This window comes from Alternaria rosae (genome assembly GCF_020736505.1).
Source record: "Alternaria rosae strain MPI-PUGE-AT-0040 chromosome Unknown BKA58scaffold_5, whole genome shotgun sequence".
Lineage (NCBI taxonomy): Eukaryota > Fungi > Ascomycota > Dothideomycetes > Pleosporales > Pleosporaceae > Alternaria > Alternaria rosae.
The window spans coordinates 1,134,732-1,148,008 of record NW_025763574.1 but is presented as its reverse complement, the minus strand read 5'-3'; the positions used below and the strand labels follow the sequence as shown (position 1 = coordinate 1,148,008).

The window sequence follows — 13,277 nt, the reverse complement described above, 5'->3', positions numbered from 1 at the left end:
TATTATATAATAATTACGTAATTCTAAAATAAGTATACTATAAGCTCTATCTCTTAGGTCTAGAAGAGAAAACTAGTCTTATTTATAGTTTAACTATTCTTAGAGACTAATATAAGCTAGTTCTAAGGTATAGTATTCTCTTTATATTAAGTAGAGAGGTAATAGTACTCTTTAATAATATAGTGTAAAATAGTCTATTCTATTATATTAATACTCTAAATAACTATAGTCTACTTATAATTACTTAGCTAGACTAACTTTAGCTATTCTTACTTCTCTAAAGCTATAATAATAGCTCTTATTAATATTATATCTATTATAAAGCTAGTCTTATTAAAGTTATAAATATTTTTATCTAGTATACTATACTTAGCTTTTATATTAGCTACTAGCTAGAACTAGACTTAGATAGCTATAAAGTCTTTATAGAGAGCTCTTTTATAGTTATATTTATAATTAAACTTTATTATAGCTTTAGTTAGCGCTTAATAAATATACTAGGCTATCTTAGACTAATCTAGACTAGATTATACTTAGCGCGTAAGAATTAAGCTATATTAGCTATATTTATAAAGTAAAAGAGAAATTCTTACTTAATTAAATTAAGTATATACTAAATAATTACTTTCTTTTTAGTTTTATTTAAGCTTATTATTATTAGCCTATAATCTATTTATAAAAGTTATCTAGTATATTAATAGTATAAAGTTATATAAAATATATTATAAGTAGCTGTAGTATATTATAATAAAAGAGTTATATCTTATTTAATAGCTTAAAGCGTAGTCTATATTTTAGTCTCTTTTAATAGTTCTATCTAGTATAGCTAATAAAGTATTATAAAGTAGAGGTAGTTTTAGTAGAGTCTTAGTATAGGTATTTCGCAAAGCCTACTAATCCGCGAAGTATACACCTACGTTAGTTACTAGTATAGACTCTAACCTTAACCTAACCTCTACCTATTTACTAGCATAGGCTAGCGTCTAAAGAATTAGTTAGGCTAGTCTTACACAGCGAGCATAGCTAAGAATAGAGACTAACTGGCATAATACAGAATACTAAGATCTGAATTTAGACTACGGCAAGCGGAGTGCGTGTTAGGAGAAGATATTTGCTGGTGCATACACACGCAAAGGTAGCAAGGGTCTGCATGTCTTCGGGATACAGCTGTTGTACGGTTATACGACGAACGGCTTCTAGTTTATCTATTACGTGGGACTTCGCGGCCACCTAAACCCAACCCAACCCATCAGATCGAGTTAACAACTTGAAGTTGGATCACGGCTTGGAGAATCGCACCAACAAAAGAAACAACAAAACTCCAGCTGGTAGAAAAGAACCAATAAAGCAGAGGGCTTATTAGCGCGCACAAGACGCTAAAGCCAGCCAGAATCAGGATCCAGACCCAATTCAGACGGGACAGTCGAGGGTGGCCTAAAGTTGGCCATATGAAGGTGACGAGACTCAGCAGTTGCAAAATGCTTCCGGAAACTGCCTGGTAGAAGTTGGGGTCTGTGGAAGTGACGTTTTCTAAGATGCCATACTTCCAAGCAAGCACGGCAGGTACTACAGAGACCAACGACACTATTGGGACGATGAAATTGAGACTCGATCGTATATTTTCGGAGGCTTGATACGCTGTGAAAACGGTGGTTCCTGGCCCAGGTGTGCCATTTCTGCTCTCGGTACTTGTCTCCCTACTTCAGGTCAGTATTGAATACTCATGATTCAAAAGAAAAACGTACCACCAGCTCTCAGACGCCGCGTTCAACAAACGTTGCTCTGATCCGGACGCACCATGGGCAGCAGAGTACGCAACTGGATAATAGTCTGCTACCGCCTGTAACTTGATTTGAAGGGCATGTAATTCTTTCTGTGAGAGAAGAGCCAGTCTAGCGGCTGCTTGACTCGGGTTCAAAAGCGCTTTGAAAACATTCAGAAATGCGGCAAGCTGATAGCGACTTTCTTTCATCTCCACGCCAAGCTGTCCGATGTATTGTTGTTTCGTATTACATCAGTCATAGAATTCCGGCTTTTTTAAATTGGGATCGCTTTCCGCGGTTGCAACCGCTACACGCGATGTAGCGCTTTTGGTGACTTTGACACGTAGCGCCTCGCGATAGAATTGGCACGGCTGATCGTCGATAATGAAAGCCAGTCTTTCATGTGGTGTCAAAGTCTTTAGATATGTCATGATCCGACCCTTTATGCGAGGTTCATACAAATCTTCGACACAGTCGGCGAGGCTTGCCTCCTCTTCGGTAATCAATGTTTCGAAGTTGCTGTCGAGCCTGGAAATGATTTGCGGAAACCCATAGTACCCATCTCTCAAGGTTTTGAGTACTACTGCATTGATCTAGAGGATATGGGTGACAATTGCGAGAATATGATCAAGGCGTGTCTGGCTCTGAAGCCTTTCAGCTGCTACAGCGCACGTTAGTTACCACGACGCCCGAACCTGTCAACCATGAATGTCATTTGAGCTTACATACCTAGATATTTCAACTGATTAGGTCCTCTTCTTCAGACATTGGTTTTGGCGAGCGGGTTGATTGCTGTAGTTACTTGCTGCACTGTCATTACAGTGGAGGCCGATACTTGTGCCATCAGGTTGTTATGTCACAGTTGAGCAATCTGATGCTTATATGATGAGAATATCACCGAGCCGACGTTTGGAAATTCAGTAGCAAAATACATCTCGAGCGGTGACTGTTCTACTCAATTCCGTAGGCAGCCACGGCGGTAATCAAGCTAAAAATAGTAGGCTGAGCGAGGTGGCTGAGACATGTGGCGCACAGTCATTGGACACCGGATTCACAAGCAACTTAGCCTATGTCTACATGGCAACTGAGAACGTTCGGCTATAACAGTATGATCATGACTACGGTGTATTCGCAGTCGCTTTTAGATGGAATTTAGTGCGCCTGTAGCCATTCAAATAGACTACAAACCGCTATGCTAAAAGCAGGCCGTGTATGTTTTAGGGAAGCCGCCTATTAAGTGAATATGCCGAGCTTCCCTTAGTTATGGAAACATCTCAGAGGTTGTCATGTGTCCTCTGTCGAAGACTCCATGTTTGCTTGTATTTACAACAAATGTCACAATGCATCTTCAGAGAATATTGATATTGATTTGGCTGAAACCACAATCAGCAAATAATTTCTAGATCCGCCATGTGAACGCCGCGCTGATAGACAAGTTTCGGGGGGGCCTTAGCCATGCAAGTATGCCGTAATGTGTACTAGGTATGACGGACCTTTCACTTCCGTATCAGACCTGTCCGTTCATTCGCGCCCTCGCCAATCTCCTCCTCTTCATCTTCGTCTTCGCTATCATCTTCACTCCACCCTTCGGCTTCCAATCCATCGCCACGAATACCGAAGCTTAGGAGGAAACCGAGGAGTGCGATGCCAGCGAAGATGCCAAAAGGTAGGGCTTCACCTTTGGGCTTCAGCTTGGTAGCTGCTGTGAAAAGCGAACCTGACACGAAGGGTCCAGCAGCGCGACCGGCAGCAGAGAGCGTCTGGGCGAGGCCATTGAGAGTGCCGAGCACGTTGTGATTGGGTGCGGAGTTGGTGATCTGCATCATGTCAGCATCTGAAGGGTGTCATGTCAAGACTCGAGTAACTGACCATAAGGAGTGCAGCTGTCAGACCACCGACACCTGCAATCGTCTTGATGACCAGCACAACGCCAAGCTCAAACCACAACCACCCAGCACCCGTACCAATTCCTTTGTATCCATTGCTCTCTTTGTAGCCAACAAACGGCATGAGACCGAAGGCTGCAATGAACAGCCCTAAGCTGACTCTGTACGCCATCCTGTTGCCCATCTTGCCTCGGAGCCTGCCAAATATACCCACCTGGAACAGTATCGTGATGGCGCCTGCGAAAGACAGAGATAGTCCGACAGCCTCAGGCTTCAGTCCGCGTCCGGTGGGTGGTTGCTCTTCCGCGAAAATGGGATATAGGGAATTGTACGAGATGTTAGCGAGTTGGAATATGAAGTACGTTATGAGAAGCAGGACTGTGTCCCTGTTCAAGATCTCCTTCCGCGTGAGTTCGTCGCCGCTACTGTGTGGGAAAAGTGTAGGCGCAGACTCTCCAGAAGCGTCGGACGCGACATCCTCGTCCATATCATCCAAATCATCGTGCGAGTTGTGGTTCTTGTGATTGCCTAGTAGGCGGCGTACGTAGGTGGGTCGCGTGGAGCTCGTGAACTGCCACATCCACGAGAACAAGTTGCCCAGTCTCTTTCCAAGAGGTGGCAGATTCTTGGCTTCCTCCAAACTCTCCTCCAAGAAGAGCATACACACTATCAGGTCTATCGCGAGGACGAGGGCCGAGAAGAGGTTCGGAAGGAGGTATGGGTAGGGATTCGACTGGCTCTTGTTGAACGGGTTCTGGTAGAGCACCAAGAGTCCTCCCACGATCGGTCCTGTTATGCCACCGATACCGTAGACGACAGGCAGATAGGTAAAGGCGCGCGATTGGTTGCTTCGATCCGTAATCTCGCCCAAACACGTCGACACGACGCCGGAATTTCCGTTGACAAAGCCCATCAGGGCCTGCACGAGTATAGCCTGCCATAACTCTCTGCAGAAGCCAAAAGCCAGAAAACAGCACATGGTCAAAAATGTACCCATGATTATTACCGGCTTTCGTCCGATCTTATCCGACAACCAGCCCCAAAAGAAGTTTGTAGTAAATTGCGCCAACGCGAAAGACGACGCGATGAGTCCGACGTATAGACCAGTCTGCCCATCCTTAACTGCGGAAAATGATTTCGTCATCTCTGGCAGATAAGGGCCTATCGAGTTGAGGGCCGTCTGCTCGGCGAGAGCTATGACAGCTAGTACGATGAGCTGCTTCGTCGGTAGGGGCGAATCGTGGTGAGTATGGCTGCCATCTTCGGAGCGGTTGCCATCTTGACCGGATGGGGCGTCAGATGGTGGTCGGCCGCGAGACTTAGGGGGAATAGTTGGGAAGGTCGTATAATCTACATGGCGATGTACCAAGTCAGTATGAGTCCCTATGTATGTGATATAGAGATGTTGCCTACGAAGCGTTGACCTACGCGCATCAAGCCCTGGCCGGTTGGATGGCATTGTCGCGGAATGTGCTACCTCTGTGAGGCCGAGTTGTTACTGCAAGCTTTCGCATGCATTGGCGCAGGGTTGTTGTTGTGTATGTCAAAACTAACGCGCGAGACTACACAAGGATGTCAGATAACTCTATAGGGGCGCGATTTGATGATGGGGTTCTTGAATGCGGGAGGCTGCAAGATGCAGTTTGCTGTGCAGATTTCAAGCTGGGATCACGCGCGGCTCAAGCTACGTCATTATCGCAGGAACCCGCTGGCTTGGCGCGAGATCCCCATCTTCGATGCTGTCTCTCGATCACGTATCTGACTAATCAACGTTTTCTTCACATCTTCTCATGATGTCGACTTCCTCTTTTGTTTAGATAGGTACGATTGACAGACGTTGCGCTGTTTGCGACCACCCGTTGGCCTACCCGACTTCACAAACACAGATTCCAGGACGTATTCCCATCTCGGTGCATATCAAGCCATGTTCGTATGATGCGAACGGGCCAGACGAAGCTTGGGAAGTGCGACAGGCACAGTGTGCATGCCGGGCGGCAGTGGAGGCTGGCGAATCCAGATATACGGGACCCGGATGCAACTGTCAAAGCCGGTCCGCGAAAAGAAAACATAGAATGAACCTGCAGCGCGACCACCAGGGATCGCGCTAGACCTACATATATATTGCTGACCCAAAGAACTCTAGGTATATGCCGCATCGCGGCACCTGCTCGATCATCTGGTAAGTGCATCGTGAACAGACACATGATATATCCAAGGACCCGGATACAAGTAAAAGCTACCAGAAGCAGCATTCTTGGCATGCTGCGATACCAGATTAATTACCGCGAGGGCTGGCCCCTCGTCCTCAATCTATTACGCCCTGGTGGTGCGCCAATGCTATTGGACACCTCGGGAACACTGAGAGCTGACTGGCAATACGACTCATCGGTGGATGCGGATTGTCAAGATGATCACCAGTCGCTTAAACCCAGTGGGGTCAGAATCTTCGCAACTCGCTCATATCTTCTCAAACATTAGTACGCCCTACGAAGCTGTTTGTTCTCGACGTCGAAGGTGGGGAATGTTTGCGACCGTCTGGTCCTCCTGTGCCTCAATCACTGCTTGGCAAGGCTTATGGGCGCACCAGAACCAATACTACCAAGCGACTTAGATTACGCTGCCGCCAGAATGCCGACTTTAGGGACTGGTGTGGAGATGTCGGGTTTAGGTTGTTTGACGAAGTCGGTAGTATAAAAAGTCTACTCAATCCTTCACAGAAACGCCGAACAGGCAACAGGTCCAGTAAAGAGCCGCAGGTACACCGCAGTCTTTGTCTAAAGGCCCCTCTCTCATCTGGTCTCGATTCGAGTTCCGGTTTCCAACTTCTCGCATTCCTTTCTGCACCTCAATAGTTCCTCATCCACAGATCTCCAAACATGCGATACTCAACCCTACTCCCGGCTCTGTTAGCCATACCCTCGACTCTTGCAAGACCGGCCCAACCCGAAATTGCCAACACCACAACTTTACCCACTCACTTCGGTCTACTCACATTCCCACACTTCCAAGCTCTCGACATATTCGGCCCCATGGACCTCCTTAATTCGCTCTTCATGTACTACCGAAACACATCCATCGTGCCGCAGTTCACAGTCTTCAGCAAGACCATGGATCCAGTGACGTCGGCCATGACACCTGGAGGCTTTGGGCAAGAGATCATGCCAACCATGACTTTCTCAGACTATTTGGATGGGCCTTCTCTAACAGATAAGGGGGAGATCGACGTCCTCATCGTTCCTGGTGGCGGAGGTACTCGTAGGGACATGACTGAAGAGATCAATTTCGTCAAGGCTACTTACCCAAATGTATGCACACTCCCCTGCCCTTCCAATCACTAGCTCACCATCTCACCGCTCAAATACATAATCTCCGTCTGCACCGGTGCAACGCTCCTCTCCCGCGCAGGTATCCTCGACGGCCGCAAGGCAACCACAAACAAGGCTGCCTGGCCATGGGCTACATCGACCGGGCCCAATGTAAATTGGGTGCCTACTGCGCGTTGGGTCGAAGACGGCAACATCATCTCGACCAGTGGGGTTTCTGCGGGTATCGATGGAACGTATGCGTTTGTCAGTCGCGTGTATGGCGAGGAGGTTGCGCATTTCTTGAGTTTGGCGTTGGAGTACAACCGTGAGACGGATGCGCATCATGATCCTTTTGGTAAAATTTGGGATGTGCCGGGTGCTACTTAAATTTCTAAATCTTGTAAGCGGGATTGGGTAGTGGTGGGATGAGATCATGGTGTATGGGTAGACGTGATAGGCTGGGTCAGCCGCAGTGCATATGCATGTGTCTGCACGGCCTACGTACTCTCAGCCTTTTCGACAACGACACTCTTGACCCGCCCCCCCCTCCTTCTCTCTATGTCTCACACGCACTTAACGCTTATCTTCTAATGTCTTTGTTGTCGCAAACCCCAGATCGCCCATACCTACCTTTCCGTGGTGTAAAGAACGACGACACAGCCTTTCTGCCACTCAACTCCGGATTAAGAGAGATACGATGCGTCATCTTGCTACCTGGATCCGGTGACGACCCTATCGAATGTGAATTGGTGTACACCAACATAGACGAGAAGTCTGATGATCGCACACCGTATGTCGCGCTATCCTACTGCTGGGGAGCCGTTGAGGATACCGTTGAGATCCAATTATATAGCCCATCGACAAGCCCATCCAGCGCACGTAAGGAGCCAACCAGGGCGCCATTTCGAATCACACAGAACCTCTTCGTCGCACTTCAAGCCTTGCGGAACGAAAAGAGACAGTGTCTATGGATAGACGCATTATGTATCAACCAGCAAGACCCGCGAGAGAAGACACATCAGGTCCAGTTGATGGGGAAGATATACTCATCTGCTGAATCGGTGGTTGTGTGGTTGGGACCGGAAAATGAATACATTCGGTTTTTCATGAGAGCGTGGACGAAACACATACGGCCCCTGATAGATCATGATACTGTTGAAGAGACATGGGGCCTCTGGGGTACATTGCGTGAGGATACAGACCCGCTGTGGACATGTATGGCACAAGACAAAGTACTCAGCCAACTCGGATCGGAAATTGACGATGAGATACTCGACAACTCCTCGCCTGACCGGTGCAGAAAGGCAATGTTGGCCGGTTTGAGAAGTCTCGTTAGTCGGCCGTGGTGGAGCCGAATATGGGTTCTGCAAGAGGTCCTCCTAGCTCCCAAGAACGAGGAATCGAGACAAAAGGTCGAATTCAGGATTGGCAACGGCACATTACGTTGGTTTGAGATATTAAATACTCAGATAACGAGCGCAAAATGTTTGAAATTGACATCGTATGAGAAGATTCAGCGAGCGTGGGCGTATCTTATAGCCAGGGACGCATTGCCCGAGTACATGGAGGTGAGGTGGCTGCTTAGGTTTACGAGGAGATTCCACGCTTCAGACCCTCGGGATAAACTTTTCGCTCTACTCCTCCTGGCTTCAGACACCAAAGATTGCCTGTGGAAAGAGCCTCTGATCAGCCCAGATTACACCAAATCGACGAAGACTGTGTTCGATGACTTGATACGTTGGAAGCCAAGTTTGGCGGGCCTCAAGATCGACGTGGAGGGGATAGGTGATGTCAAATTAACCGGCGATTCGGAATGGCCAACAATTGAACACGAATCTTCATGACTCTCATCCGTATAGACACGGTCTTTTTGTCACGTGAATATCATCAAGCATAGACTTACCTGTATGTCGACGTGAAAGATGTGTACTTACGCTTTGAAGAAGCCTACGACAAGCTCGACATAGTAGGATACCAATCAGTGAGTAAGACGAATAACGATGCACAAAGGAGTATCCTAGAGTCAGTAGAGCGCACGTACAGGAGTAGCATACCATCATCACTGCCGACTGAAGACGTTCTATTTCGCAAATTCGTATTAATGACAACATTCTAATGTACAGCTTCAGGAGCTTACTGACCTTTCAAGCCCACAAGGCAACGCCGTTCGGATGACCTGTCCATAAAAATTCCTGCCATTGGCGACATGAACCTCGTCCAATGTTCGATCATGCAAACTTTACTGCAGACGAACACCAGCAGTACCCTTCTTCTTCGCCTGATCATCAAACGCATTCCCCAATCCACCGCCCCCACTCCGACTAGCCTCAAGCGAACTCTCGGCCATCTTCTTCTTCTCGGCAGCAACCTTATCAAGATACTTCTTCGTCTTCGTATTTCCACTACCTTTACCGTGGAACTGGTGACTGAGCTGCTTGAACGCTTCTTTCTGGTTCATCTGGCGGCCGTGCTCGTCCACATACTTTAGCTCAATGTTGGGCGTGTACTCCTTGTTAAAGAGATCCGCGAGACGGCGACTCTCGACCATGTCGGCGCTGGTGTTGTTTTTGCGGGCCCATTCTTCGCGCTCGCGGGGGGTCATGTTGTTCCAGCGGGCGGAACCTCGTTCGCGTTCACGGGCGATTTTGCGTTGGCGCTCGGCTTCGGCTTCGGCCTTGTCCTTGTCAGCGAGGAACTTTTGGCGGTCGCGGTACATGGCGTTCTTGTCGGCGGCGTCGGAATCTGTGACTAGGCCTCGTTGTCTAAGTAGCGCAAGAGTGGCACCTAGGCCTTGGTCGACAGTTTTCTCTGCCTCGAGACCCGTTTCAGTAATGTCTGTGGAGCGAGCGCGCGAGATGCTGCGGTTGCGAGCCTCTTCTGCTTCAGCTGCCTCGGCGTACGATTGACCCATCTCGACATCGCCGTCTTCATCAGCGACGGGAATATCGCCCATGGATTTGGTGCCCTCCGAGATGTGGCTGGACTTTCTGCGTTTCCTGCGGGCCTCCTCTTCGTCGGCATCGCCTGCAGCTCCTAGATTTTGGACGAACTCGGTTGTTTCGTCGATAACAAGGCCACCATCACCATCTTCGGTGGATTCCATAACCTCTGGCTGAGGTGTTGATGCATCTTCACGTAACTGCCGTGCAAGGTCTTCTGGTCGCATCTTCTTGCGCTTTTTGAGGGCCTTTTGACGCTGCGCCGCGAGATTCGCTTGGAGGTCGTCGTCATCCACGAACGACTCGTCGAACACCTTTTTCTTCTTCTGTTGTGGTGCGGAGGATTCACCACCGTCAACGTCCATGTCGTCGCCAGCTGCAGTGTCTTCCGCGGGCATGGCAAGCATTTCCTCATCATCTTCGACCCGTTCTCGCTTGGATTTCTTGCCCTTCTTCTTCTTGGGCTTCTTCATCTTGACTTCCGAAACGTCCATGTAATCGTTGATGGGCGCATCCTCTTTGAGTATGTCTAGACTGATCGCAACCTTCTTTGGTCTTGAAGCACCCGCGACTTCAGCCTGCACGTCTTCAACAGTTCGGCCCTTGCCGTCCAATGTGAACGCATTGCGCTTTTTGCCCTCAATCTCCTCGTCGTATTGTGCAAGTATCGACTTCTGGCCTCCCTCGTCCATATCGTTGGGGTCGTACGCGCGCTTCCGCTTCTTCGAATCGAGTCGCTCTTGTAGTCGCTCCTTCTCTCTGAGTTCAACCGCCTCTAGCTCGTCGTCGTCTTCCGCATCGACTGCAGTGTCTTTGAGAACGAGAATCTGATCCTCGTCGTCGAACTGGTCAACCTCGTGTCCAACTTTGACACCAGCAAGGTCCTTGTCGGTATATTGCATGGCCTCGAGGGCCTGGCGCTCGCGCTCTTCAAGCTCCTTGCGCATCTGCTCTTCCTTGGCGATCTTCTTCTGGCGCTTCTTGCTGCTCTTCAGCCAGGCCAGGTCATCGTCGACGTCTGCTTCGTCAGCCAGCCCCTTGCCCTCGAGCTTTGCAAAACGCGCCGCCTTTTCGCGCTCCTTCTTGATGGCCGCGGCGCGCTCTTCACGTCTTATCTTGGCCAGTCGCGCTTCTTCCAATTTCTTCCAGTTGTCCGAAGCGGCGGCCTGGCGCGTGTCGATGGTGCTCGCAGGCTCTTCGTCCGAGTCGTCGCCATTTTGCGCCGCCTTGAAATCCAGACCAGGGGCTGCGGGTGCTGCAGGCGTGCTTCCACCGGGGAGAGCAGAGAGGCCCATGGACAGACGAATCTTGTTCGCCTCATCGATGGATAGGTCCGCCATGGTTGATGCGGTCGTGATGTGCCGTCGCGACGCAGAGGTTTACGGTCCTGGATGGGAAGTTGTGATGGCGCCCGTGGTTCCAGATCTTCAATGCACTTTCGAACAGTGTGCAGAAGCAGTCGTAGCGAAGAGTGAAAGTACACTCAGTATTCCCAAAAGGTGAGGTTCGGCGTTGAGTGCCTACTCGTGACCTGCGGCCAACATCGCACCTCCGCCCACACATTTCCCGCCAAGCCACTACCCACTAGCGCGCCGGCGTTCAGCCGAGCGACATAAAAAAAGTTGCGCGCCCTCACCCATCGAGTTCTCACCACAACGCCCTGTGTCAACGTCTCCTGTCCACGTCCCTTCGGGGAGCCGTGTGATGGTTGAGATGCTGACAGTTCGTCCATCATGGAGCCTTCTTCCTCTTAGAACGCTTCGGACGACAGGCAGCGCAGAGCAACTTTGGCAGCTTCCGGCAGCCTGAGCTCACCGTTCACGCGGTTCGAGCTCGGTGTATGGTTGTCTGTCAGGCAGACTGATTCCGTTTCCCTTTTGCTAGGCCGTTGGCCACTGATGCTTGGGACTAACCCAGTCGGCTACATGCCATAGTCATGAGTGATGCTTTAGCGATTGCGCAGCTTTGCGCTCGTTGATCGTGAAGTCTGGTCACTTTGCATGCGACTCGCTCGAAAAGCGCGACGGACGCGTTTACGCGTTTTGGACAACTTGCATCATCCGCGAAGTCATGTGAAAGCGCTTGATATGCGAAAGAACCGTAGCGGCTGATTTGAGAATGAAAGCCGGCTTCTTCACAGAAGCCCTTGCCTCATGCAACAATGAGCACGAATATGTCATTATCACCGGACACATAGCCACGTATTGACGTCGTGAATGTGCCATACAATATACATATGTTACAATATCTCAGCCTTTGAAGCCGCTAGATTGCAGTTCAATTGCTGCTAGAAGACCACATAGCCTCCCCGTGTTTCTCATGTCAATCCTTCGTGACTTCTCCCAGACCACACAATTAGTTGGCGGCCGGTGCCTCACCCCTCGCCAACTTCAGCAGCTCAGCCTCTCTCCGCTCCTTCATCAACTTCTCCCTGACCAGCACTCTATCCGCCTCCGACCTCTCCTTGAACTCCTCAATCTCCTTCATCTCGGCCAACTCCTCCTCCGTCGGCTTGATTTCTACTGCGCCTATCTTCTCCACCAGTGCCTCCAAGATCTCGCTCTCCGACTGGTCTCTCATGTCAATCGAAAACGTGGGTTTTGAGGTATCGGGTACGAGCGTGTTCCGCGGGTTTGGTGTTGCTGACGGTGGTGAAGCGTCTGATTGTTGCGTTGTAGGAGAGTTTGTGGAGCCAGTCGATGGCTGTGTTTTGGCTGCTGTGTAGATGTGGAGGAGCGAGGGACCGTCGGGGTCGTTGTGTCGCGCGATTTCCATTGGGATGGATGGGTTGCGGTATTTCATCCGCGGCAGCATATTGCGCCAGAATTTCCTGTTCGTAGAGTGAGCGCTCGATCTTGTCATTGTGTACAATTGCCAGCTCTCAAACGTCGTGTCTGGAATGGCCTAATACCCCTTGCCCTCCTCCAAAACTTGTAACAGAGCAATGCCAACGTACCTTGCCCCTCTATGTCCTCCGTAGATTTTTGTGTTGAATTCCATGCTAATCTTCGACACCTCTTTTGGCAGTATGAGCGCGCCCGGGCCACATCTTATCCATAATAGCTGTCGCAGATAGCATTGTTAGCATTGTTACATCTTTTGTGTCTCGAGTCGGTCGGGTGCGAATGTAGGTTTCGACGTTTTCGGAGGTGTCTGCGGAGGTGGATCTTACGTACGTGCTGTGGTGTTTGTTAGTCTTGTCGAGAAAGTAGACATGTATTCGGAGATAAGCTACTTGCCTCACGTAGCTTGCGCATGCGCTTCAATATGTGCACCATGGTTGCTGTGATAGGATATTGAACTGGGGTTGCGGAGTTCGAGAGATTCTCGGGCATTGCCCGTAGCGCGATCTTGTCTTGGCAGCCCTGCAGATGAGATGTTTTC

The 13,277-nt window shown here is 49.5% G+C and overlaps 6 protein-coding genes across 6 annotated transcripts; 2 read left to right on the top strand and 4 right to left on the bottom strand.

The window, feature by feature from the left end:
* Positions 1-785: 785 nt before the first annotated feature.
* On the bottom strand, positions 786-2,712 carry BKA58DRAFT_384806 (uncharacterized protein). Its single transcript, XM_046170311.1, has 3 exons — positions 2,493-2,712; positions 1,746-2,424; positions 786-1,697 (listed from the first exon to the last, which is right to left on the bottom strand). The coding sequence occupies exons 2-3, from the start codon at positions 1,970-1,972 to the stop codon at positions 1,250-1,252; spliced, it is 675 nt and encodes a 224-aa protein (XP_046025174.1). The 5' UTR covers positions 1,973-2,424; positions 2,493-2,712; the 3' UTR covers positions 786-1,249.
* A 130-nt stretch (positions 2,713-2,842) lies between these two features.
* BKA58DRAFT_420889 (major facilitator superfamily domain-containing protein) lies at positions 2,843-5,324 on the bottom strand. Its single transcript, XM_046172753.1, has 3 exons — positions 5,063-5,324; positions 3,633-4,999; positions 2,843-3,580 (listed from the first exon to the last, which is right to left on the bottom strand). Exons 1-3 carry the CDS (start codon positions 5,106-5,108, stop codon positions 3,260-3,262), a joined length of 1,734 nt encoding a protein of 577 aa, XP_046025173.1. The 5' UTR covers positions 5,109-5,324; the 3' UTR covers positions 2,843-3,259.
* Positions 5,325-6,218: 894 nt separating this feature from the next.
* Positions 6,219-7,495, top strand: BKA58DRAFT_174290 (DJ-1/PfpI family protein). The gene is made up of 2 exons (XM_046165248.1): positions 6,219-6,952; positions 7,001-7,495. The coding sequence occupies exons 1-2, from the start codon at positions 6,526-6,528 to the stop codon at positions 7,339-7,341; spliced, it is 768 nt and encodes a 255-aa protein (XP_046025172.1). The 5' UTR covers positions 6,219-6,525; the 3' UTR covers positions 7,342-7,495.
* Positions 7,496-7,544: 49 nt separating this feature from the next.
* On the top strand, positions 7,545-8,033 carry BKA58DRAFT_315830 (heterokaryon incompatibility protein-domain-containing protein; the record flags this gene model as incomplete). Its single annotated transcript, XM_046167542.1, has 1 exon — positions 7,545-8,033. A coding segment is annotated over one exon (489 nt), but the record flags the coding sequence as incomplete, so codon positions are not given.
* A 980-nt stretch (positions 8,034-9,013) lies between these two features.
* BKA58DRAFT_384798 (SART-1 protein) lies at positions 9,014-11,411 on the bottom strand. The gene has a single exon (XM_046170310.1). The coding sequence runs from the start codon at positions 11,231-11,233 to the stop codon at positions 9,194-9,196; it is 2,040 nt and encodes a 679-aa protein (XP_046025170.1). The 5' UTR covers positions 11,234-11,411; the 3' UTR covers positions 9,014-9,193.
* Positions 11,412-11,981: 570 nt separating this feature from the next.
* BKA58DRAFT_384795 (CI-B8 domain-containing protein) lies at positions 11,982-13,238 on the bottom strand. The gene is made up of 2 exons (XM_046170309.1): positions 13,133-13,238; positions 11,982-13,072 (listed from the first exon to the last, which is right to left on the bottom strand). Exon 2 carries the CDS (start codon positions 12,753-12,755, stop codon positions 12,249-12,251), a length of 507 nt encoding a protein of 168 aa, XP_046025169.1. The 5' UTR covers positions 12,756-13,072; positions 13,133-13,238; the 3' UTR covers positions 11,982-12,248.
* Between the last annotated feature and the right edge of the window lie 39 nt (positions 13,239-13,277).